This window comes from Cibotium barometz, chromosome 63 (genome assembly GCF_041138505.1).
Source record: "Cibotium barometz isolate CiBa-2024 chromosome 63, ASM4113850v1, whole genome shotgun sequence".
Classification (NCBI taxonomy): Eukaryota; Viridiplantae; Streptophyta; class Polypodiopsida; order Cyatheales; family Cibotiaceae; genus Cibotium; species Cibotium barometz.
The window spans coordinates 10,356,272-10,365,893 of record NC_141108.1 but is presented as its reverse complement, the minus strand read 5'-3'; the positions used below and the strand labels follow the sequence as shown (position 1 = coordinate 10,365,893).

At 42.7% G+C, this 9,622-nt stretch overlaps 1 protein-coding gene across 2 annotated transcripts; it reads left to right on the top strand.

Moving 5' to 3' along the window:
* Positions 1-4,470: 4,470 nt before the first annotated feature.
* LOC147603663 (EIN3-binding F-box protein 1-like) lies at positions 4,471-8,316 on the top strand. Of its 2 annotated transcripts, XM_086796430.1 has the most exons (3): positions 4,477-4,769; positions 5,486-5,570; positions 5,647-8,316. In XM_086796430.1, the coding sequence occupies exon 3, from the start codon at positions 5,790-5,792 to the stop codon at positions 7,695-7,697; it is 1,908 nt and encodes a 635-aa protein (XP_086652556.1). In that variant the 5' UTR covers positions 4,477-4,769; positions 5,486-5,570; positions 5,647-5,789; the 3' UTR covers positions 7,698-8,316. The 2 variants fall into 2 exon arrangements, with proteins under 2 accessions (XP_086652555.1, XP_086652556.1); XM_086796429.1 differs by having other exon boundaries at positions 4,471-4,769; positions 5,486-8,316.
* Positions 8,317-9,622: the final 1,306 nt, after the last annotated feature.

Sequence of the window (9,622 nt, the reverse complement as noted above, 5' to 3'; positions counted from 1 at the left end):
CATTTGCTTTGTGAGTGTGAAAGAGTGAGAGGTTCAACCTTCTAGTGTGTACAAGCAGTGAAGGATAGGGCTCTTTCATGCTTTCATTTTCTTGTGAGTCACATTTTCACAATGCACAAGGCCTATGAAAAAGTCCTTCTAGTGTGTACAAGCACTGAAGGATAGGGCTCTTTCATGCTTTCATTTTCTTGTGAGTCACATTTTCACAATGCACAAGGCCTATGAAAAAGTCCTTCTAGTGTGTACAAGCACTGAAGGATAGGGCTCTTTCATGCTTTCATTTTCTTGTGAGTCACATTTTCACAATGCACAAGGCCTATGAAAAAGTCTTTCTTGTTGCTTGTCTTTGTTTTTTTGAAGTTTTTTGTACTCTTGATGAAATGTATTCTTAAATGATGATTATGGCTGTCTACAAGCTTGATTGTTGCCTTTTTTTTTTGCATTTTTCACACACACACACACAATACCCTATTTATACTTCCTTCTCAATCGTGAGCTCTATATTCTTGTATTATCACACTAGTTCTCATTCCAACGTCTTGTTCTCTAGCCCTTTGATGGAAATGCTTACATCAAGTGTTCACATTCTCATGTGACTTGCAGCCAGTGAGGTGCTACCTTAATATGAGTATGAGAGAGAGAGAGAGAGAGAGAGAGAGAGAGAGAGAGAGAGAGAGAGAGAGAGAGAGAGAGAGAACAAGGGGTGGGATAGTGTAAGGGGAGGGGCTTAGGAGTAGGGTTACATCAAGTGTTCACATTCTCATGTGACTTGCAGTGAGGTGCTACCTTGATATGAGTATGAGAGAGAGAGAGAGAGAGAGAGAGAGAGAGAGAGAGAGAGAGAGAGAACAAGGGGTGGGACAGTGTAAGGGGAGGGGCTTGAGAGTAGGGTTGAGGCAAGGAAGGGAAGGGCTTTTGACATGCTCCCCAAAGTTGTTCAGAGAGAGAGAGAGAGAGAGAGAGAGAGAGAGAGAGAGAGAGAGAGAGAGAGAGAGAGAGAACAAGGGGTGGGATAGTGTAAGGGGAGGGGCTTAGGAGTAGTGTTGAGGCAAGGAAGGGAAGGGCTCTTGACATGCTCCCCAAAGTTGTTCAAAGTATCCAATTTGTTATTGTATTTAGATATATCTCTTTCATATTTTTAACTTTTCCCTTTACATGAGAAGAAGTGATCTTCCTCTTTCATTCTAAGCGTGTACATTTTCAAGGCCTTTATCTCAACTTCATAAATATTGTGAAATTGTGATCCAAGTTTTGTGAGTAGCATAATGTGTTTCTTTGAATCAAAGCCTCTATATTTCAAAACCTTTTTGTGAGAGGTTTCTATTTCTATGTGCACGTACTATTCAACTTTGAGTTTGTTTAGGGGTTGGTTTAAATAGTTGTTGGGATCAGGGTTAGAGTAGGATGAGAGTCTATTTTGGGCTAGGTTTAAATTGTAAATGACTTTATTTTATATGCTTTCTCTTTCTCTCTCTCTCTCTCTCTCTCTCTCTCTCTCACACACACACACACACACACACACTGTGTGCACGTGCACCCGTGAGAGAGAGAGTATCTACATGTGCGTGCATGAATACATGTGTTTGTGTGTGTGTGTGTTTGGTGCAACTAACCATGTCTAGCTTTGACATATAGGCTTTTGGGTGAATACAATTATGTGATGTTGGGCAAGCATAGGTGCAATCCAATTGAGGAAGGTTGATTTTTGTGCAAAGGGAGACTTAGCTTTGTAGCAGTCCCCTAGGAGCTACTACTAGTTGCTTAAATTTCTTCTTCTCTAGTTGCACTTATCATCTCCTTGCAACAGTTTTTCAAGTGTTAGTTCATTGCTCCATTGTGCATCATTTCACAAATACAAATAGAGACCTTGGGTATTGCTAGTGCCAATCAACCACTTATTTTACAACAACAATTGTATTATTGTGCATCATTTCACAAATACAAATAGAGACCTTGGGTACTGCTATTGCCAATCAACCATTTATTTTACAACAACAATTGTATTATGTGATAATTTCAAAATAACAAAAAATTATTAGATAAGTAAAATAAAGATGAAAATTTCAAGGTAGGTTTTAACTTTCAAATGTAAAATGCAAACTAACATGTACGTTATTTCGTCATTAAGGAAGTTTAGTGTTTTATTTGTTAAAGTAGCCAAGCACATCACCTACAATATATTATCTCATTGTGCTTGCATATTTCCATTCCCTTGCTACATTTTTAATAGAAAAAATCTCTTGCATATTATTGATTTTTTCATGTATACAACCTTAAAACTTACATTTAAATGCTTAATTTTGCTAGTTATGATTCTAAACCTTTATTGACAAAGATTTAAACTTATTCAAACTTTTTCACTCAATGTATGCTACAAGCATACATCATTATCATGGATAAGGGTGGAAAACATTAGAGGTGTAAAGAAGTGACATGTGATAAGAATCGAGGAAAAAGGAGAGGTTATTGGTAGAATCGTACCCCAAAGTAAATGGTCACATTTGGGTAAATAATTTTATCCACATGCATGGTGCACAAAATAAGGACTTAAGGATACAAAGGAATGATCTTCATTAATGCACGTGCACATGCCCCACCCATTGCCCTCCCTCGCCCCTTCCACCCACCCACCCACACATACACACAATGTCTGTGTGTTTGTGTGTATGAGAGAGAGAGAGAGAGAGAGAGAGAGAGAGAGAGAGAGAGAGAGAGAGATCTTTTTATTTGATGTCTCCACATGGTAGAGTGCATTGCCTTTTGTCCTATCTAAGTTTTGTTGGTTGTGCTAGTTGGATCACCACATTGCACACCTCATGTCCAACCACTATGAGGTTTGAATGAGGTGTGCTTCATGTTGCTTAAAGACACCATATCATATGTTCTCAATAAATTTCACCTAATGTAGTGGAGGTGACATACATGTGCATGGACACAAGATGTTCATGGAGTCTTAGGCTCATCTCTCATTTATAAGATGGCTGTGCTAGCGATGAAGAAGAATAAGCATAGCTTGGCTTCTCAGAGCTTTCCCTTGGCTTTTGTGCTATCCAACTAGCAAGTGGAGAGGCATTGACAGGTCTCTTAACTTGGCCAAAAGTAGTAAATACAACTTGGCAATGGAAAGTGTAACTATGCACCCCACCACCTCAACATGATGTAAGCTACCTAGCACGAGAATATAAAGGTAAGGGGCACATGCAATGCACTTGGCCAATTTAACTGATACCTTTTTGTTTTTTGTTTTTTTGGGGGTGGGGGACACAATTTCCATGAGTCTTCTTGAGGCATGGGAGAGCATGTAACTTTTAAATAAACTCGCTAGTGGCCAAAGGAGCCGTGGAAGGGATTGCAAAAGATTTAGATCTCCAATTTTGAAGTGAAAGAAGAAAGAAGTTATGGAGGAGATTTCACAAGAGTGAGATCTCATGAACAATACTATTTAAGAATGTAGGTCAGGTACACATAGGAGTGATTTATTGGCCTGCCTGCTTGATGTTTGTCCAAGTATTCAGCATTTCAATATATAGATTTAAGACTCCCTATACACCCTCTCCCTCCTCTCTCTCATGTTTACTCTCTCTCTCCCTCCCCTCTTTTCTCTTTGTTTCTTTTCTCTGTGTTGCCCTTGTGTGTGTGTGTGTGTGTGTGTGTGTGTGTGTTGCCATTCTCTCTCTCTCTCTCTCTCTCTCTCTCTCTCTCATAATGGCTCCTTTTGCTACCTAAACTCGTAGCTACTCAAGGGAAGCTCCCATTTCAATCAAACCAATTTGAATGGGAAGAGAAAAATTCCCATGGTCTAAAATTAACTACAAACGAGGACGATGTTGAAGAGAAAAGGAAGAAATTGGAGAGAGAAAGAGAGGGAGAGAGAGAGATTTTATAGGGAAACCTCTTCTAGATTTGTTTGGAAAGATCAATGCTAATTTTAACTATGTTTATTTACTCTCCTCCAAGAATATCCATGCTACCCCTAATTTACAACACACACTCTCTCTCCTTCTCTCTCTCTCTTTCTCCCCTTTCTCTTTTCTCTTGACGTGTGCATTATGCCCTTCTCTCTCTCTCGTCGCCCAATCTCTCTCTTTTCTCTTGCTTTGTGTGCATCACATGTCTCTCTCTCTCTCCCCCTGCTACCCCTAATTCTCTCTTTCCCCCCTTTCTCTTTTCTCTTGATGTGTGCATCATGCCCTTCTCTCTCTCTCTCTTTCTCTCTTTTCTCTTCCCCCTTTCTCTTGTTTTGTGTGCATCACGCCTTCTTCTTCTTCTCTCTCTCTCTCTCTCTCTCTCTCTCTCTCTCTCTCTTCTAGAGATATCAACAACAGGTAAATGGAAGAAAATGGGATAATAGTCAATGGCAAGATCTCCTTCCGGAAGCTATGGGATGGCGTGAATAGTGTACTTTCAAATTTCCAACCAAGGCCAAAAAAAGGGAAAAAAAAGAAAAGGGGATAGGGTGACATAATTTACATACATTGTATATGTATATGCTCTGCAACATATGCGTGTACAGTTGGTGGGCGAAGGGCGAAGGATCTGCAGAAGGGGGGGGCTCACTTGCCACCAGTAGGTAGTACGTGTATGTACACCAACTGTTCTCTCTTCAATTCCAAGACTACCGCAACGTTTCGTCACCCATCAGTCAGAGCCAGGGTTCATCCCTCTTGCTGTGCAGGTGCCCTTTCTTCTTCTTCTTCTTCTTCTTCTTTTCCTGCACGGCGAGGTGCTGCAGATATGGTGCAGGGTGACGTATGTGCCTCCGCCTCCTGGTACGCTCTCCCTTTCCCCTCACGGTTTTTTAAAATGATTCCTAGGGTTTCTTCTTCCCTGCCCCTGCTCCTGTTGTTGTTGTGCTTTATTAGGGTTTCCTCTGCGCTGTTTAGGGTTTCCCGCTTTCTATAATTTCTAGGGTTTCTCTGCTATGGGTTTTTCTGCTTTGCTATGATTTCTACGCTATCCAGTGATTCTCTCCGTCTGTAATTTCAAGGTTTGCTTGGGCTATTTCTAGAGTTTTCTTCTACGTGTGATGCCTTTTGTGCTGTCTAGGGTTTCTTGCTGCGGCGTTGCGTTTGCGTTTGCTCTTAAGGAGAAGTTTACTTTCTCTTTGTTTTTTCGCATGCTCCAGAAGTGGCTTATCTTACCTGGTTTGCTTAGAATTGAGCATTTCTGACGCTTGAAGAGGCATTTCTTCCTTTTATGGCAGTAGATTTTTCCGCTTTAGTGTGTGCTTTTGTGCAGGCCAGATTGGCTGTCTTTCTTCTCTGATGTGCCCTGGTTGTAGGGTTTGCTTGTCTGGATACGTCTGAACAAAATTGAGTAGTTTGCTTCAGTTAAGGGTTTTCAACGGCAGATCTTACTTGATGAAATTCATTGATGTGCTTGCGATTCTTCTTCAGATTGGGTGTTTTATGCTTTTGATCTCCTGCATTAATATGCACAGTTGCCGGTTTGAATTCTGATTGACAATTGACCTTTTTTTGGACAGATACCCCAAGATGTGTAGCAAAAATGTGACAAGGCTCTCTTGCATCGGCCTGCATTCTGGTTCGGGATCATACTTTCCAGCCGAGGTTTCTAAAGCTCACCTAGAGTCTGCAAAGCTGCTGCAAGTGTGGGTGGCATCTCATAGTAATGGTCTGCTTGCAGGACCTCCATTGGTGTCAGTGGACCAAATTCTTCAGGCATTTCCTGCCAGTCAAGGGGAGTGGAGCTTACCAAAGCCAATCCCTGGTTTGCCTGAACAGTCAGTGGGGTCCACCAATGATGGTTACTTCCTCAGTGAACGTGATATGCACTTGCATACAACTTGTGTGGATGCTCACACTACTGTTTCTTCCAAGAAGTTTGCACATGCTATCCCACTCAACAAGCACAGGCTTACGAGAGATCTTATTAATACTCTTCCAGACGAGCTGCTCTGTCAAATATTTCACTTTTTGCCCAGGGCCTGTGACAGAGCTGCTTGTGCATCTGTGTCCAGGCGTTGGCTTATGCTGCAAAGCCACATGCACGGGGAAAGCTTGGTGGATGTCGGGGAAATATCTGATGGTGCAGAAGAAAATTTGCAAGGTGAAGTGGAAAGCCAAAAAGCTTTGTCAGAGCTAGAGGCCCATGGACTTCAAAGAGTAGAGAGAAAGATAAAGTGCGCTAGGGGCGATCTTTCTCGATGTCTGAGAGGGAGAAAAGCATCAGATGTGAGATTAGCAGCCATCGCCGTGGGAACGGGAGCCTGTGGGGGCCTTGGGAAGCTGTGCATAAGGGGTGGGTCAACAGTTGGATTAAAAGTGGGAGTGACGGATGTGGGCCTCTCTGCCATTGGCTTTTGCTGCGCAGCCCTTAGAGTTCTTTCCTTGTGGGATTGCCCCAATATCAAAGATGAAGGCTTGTTCATTATAGGCAAGGGATGCCGTCTGCTGGAGAAAGTTGACCTCTTCAAGTGCCCTTTACTGGGAGATTTTGGGTTGCAATCCGTCGCAGAGAATTGTTTCCGGCTGTCTTTCTTGAGCTTGGATGAGTGTGAATTGGTCAGCGACAAGTCTTTAATTGCTTTTGGAGAGTGTTGCCCCAATGTCGTGTCCTTGAATATTCGGAACTGTCCATTGATAGGGGACGATGGGCTTATGGCAGCTATATGCAACCTGAAGAGGCTTAAAATGATGAAGCTGGAAGGCCTTCAAATAAGTGACAAGAGTTTAGTCTCTATTGGATTGCATTCCAAGGCTTTAATGTGGCTGAATCTTGACAAGCTTGATCTGGTAACTGCAGAAGGGTTCATGCTTTTCAGCAAAGGTACAGGCGTGCAATCTTTGAAGCGATTGCTTGTAACCTCCTGCAAGAATCTCTCTGATGATGCACTGGGTATGCTGGGAAAGTTTTGTTGTGGCCTGAAGCACATCTCACTTGCCAAATGTGAGGCTATTAGTGATAAGGGATTGGCAGTTTTCATGCAAAATGCTACTTCTTTAGAAGTGTTACAGATAGAGAAATGCAACCTTATCACAGGGACAGGATTGGTTGCTGTTCTTTCCAGCAGGAGTAAGAAATTAAGGGATGTCCAAGTTAGAAAGTGTGAGGGCATCAAGAAGGTACGGGCATTCTCTCCTTCCTACTCTTCTCATGACTCCACAGTGGAGTCCATCAGCCTTGCCGATTGTCCAGGTGTGGGTGATTTGTGCTTGGCTTTGGTGGGGTGGTTATGTCCTCAAGTAACAAAGTTGGATTTTTCTGGGCTCACTGATATCACAGATGAAGGCTTGCTGGCATTTCTTTCCAGTGCGAATCGCAAGCTGACAAGTGTGAGGGTCAGCGGCTGTGTGAAACTCACAGACCGCTCTATATGTGCCATTGCTCTTCAGTGTGGCCAATCTTTGAGGAACTTGGTTTTGGATGGCTGCAAGATGGTGTCTGACAAAACTCTCAAGGCCATTGCAAGCCAATGTGGTGTTCTGGAAGATTTGGATGTTTCTCAATGCCCCATCAGCAATGAAGGTCTCAGGCTTGTGGTGGATGCAACAGGGCAGACATTCAGTTCTTTAAACCTATCCGGCTGTGGAGACATTACGGACAAGATTCTGCCTCTTGTTCAAAAGAAATGTGTTTGCCTTCTTGATTTAAATTTGAAAAACTGCAGGGGTATGACTGAAAGGGTTCTTGTTGGTTTTGAGTCTAGGATGCCAAAGTGTACCATTCTCTACTGAAACTTGTGCGCAGGCTGACGTGTGGTGTATGTTGGATTGTTGTCGAAGGTATACAGTGAAGGAAGGTTGTTGAAGGTATACAGTAAAGGAAGGCTGCAGGTTCTCTGATCACACTGGTTGATCAGTCTCTGGCTATTGTGATGCAAGAGGGTGCTAGAAAACTACAAAAGAATCTACTTTTATTCTGGTTTTTGGGTCCACCAAGACCTTTGGGGGAGGTGGGCTTTCAGGTTTGCTGCCGACTTTGATCTCCCTTGTTTTCCAGGAGGTGCTGTTTTTGCAGGTGTCCCTATGGATTTCCTGTTTCAGTTAATCCCCAACTGTCTCTATTTGCAGCAGTAGGGGTTTTTTTGCAGCTCTTGTAACCTACGGGTAGGTCAGCTGCTCTAGCTGTATTGGTTTTTATGGGGTTTATGGTTTCTAGATAGGGCCATAAATTTTGTTAGCCAGTTGTTTTGCTGGACTCCAGGCCACAAGAATCTGTTGTATCTATGGGTTTTGGTAGTGTGTGCGGTAACAGCTCTCTCAGGAGTTGTTCTTCCAAGCCCAAAAACTTCAGCGTATTATTTGTTTTGCTGTATGTGTACTTTCCTTGAAATAAACTGTATCCTTTCATGTATCTTTTCTGAAGCATTGGAAATGTTGGGTGGCGCTTCAGAACAACTGCATACCAAACCCCCCACCTTTCTTCTTCTTTCTTTTGCTACTGGCCAAATGAATGATAGTAGTAAGCTTTATGTGGTCTTGTTATCGCTCATATCACTGGCTTCTAGCTCATTGCCCAACTGTAGGGCCATTCAGGCTCACCCCTGAGCATGGAGGTTAGTAGCATTCAAGCCTTGGCTCCGTACCAGCACACACCATACCAGCACACACCCCTTCGGTGTATGCACGGAGTAGTCTCACACGTCTCGAGTCGAGGTTTGAGTTCTCGTTCAAACCAACTCCAAAAGTCACTTATATAGGCCTCCTATAAAACTTGGACGCACAAATGCCTCATAAATATCTCTAACCTCCCCATAAGATGCCTAACCCACAATCCTTGGTTAACCTTGAGGTTTGATTTTTAACCTCGCTAGGGACTAGGGTCGTAGCATACTTCCCTCGAGTCGAGGTTTGAGTTCTCGTTCAAACCAACTCCAAAAGTCACTTATATAGGCACTCCTATAAAACTTGGACGCACAAATGCCTCATAAATATCTCTAACCTCCCCATAAGATGCCTAACCCACAATCCTCGGTTAACCTTGATGTTTGATTTTTAACCTCGCTAGGGACTAGGGTCGTAGCATACTTGCCTCCTTGAGAATCCTCAATAATGAGTTTGGGTAAGTGTCACTTCACGCTGCTTGTGAATTTTAGACAAGCCATGGTCCATCAATGCATATGACGAAGTTAAGCGCTACTCTACTGACATTGTATCTTTAGGTTCTTGGGAAGATCATGCCTTGGTGAGGTGCTTTCGTAACTCGGATAGGTAGACAAGAACACAACATACAAATCACATGTAACCCATTCCGACCATGTATAGAACATATGGACCATGTAGACCACACGAGGATATCGACTAGATACAAAGCAATATTTTCACACATTCAAAATTAATCCCTTTCTAACCTTGTAAGCCACACCAAGACAATAAAGATCTCGTGCAACTTGCTTCGTCTATGTACACGGGCCATACAAGCCATACAAATCACACCGGATGCACCTAGTATGTAAAGACCTCAAGAGCCTTGTTCTGACCATGTATGGGTGTACGGACCATACAAACCACACCGTGCATGTAAATATCTTAATTAGCCCATTCCGACCATGTGCAGATAGACCACAGGGAACATATAGAGCATAATATTTTGACCATGTGTAGACCACATGGAACATGCAGAGCACACTATAAGATTACATAGAGACCATTCTAACCTA

What these genes read in the sequence shown, in the direction of transcription:
- LOC147603663 (XM_086796429.1), top strand. Translation starts at nt 5,496, where the DNA reads ATGTGTAGCAAAAATGTGACAAGGCTCTCTTGCATCGGCCTGCATTCT.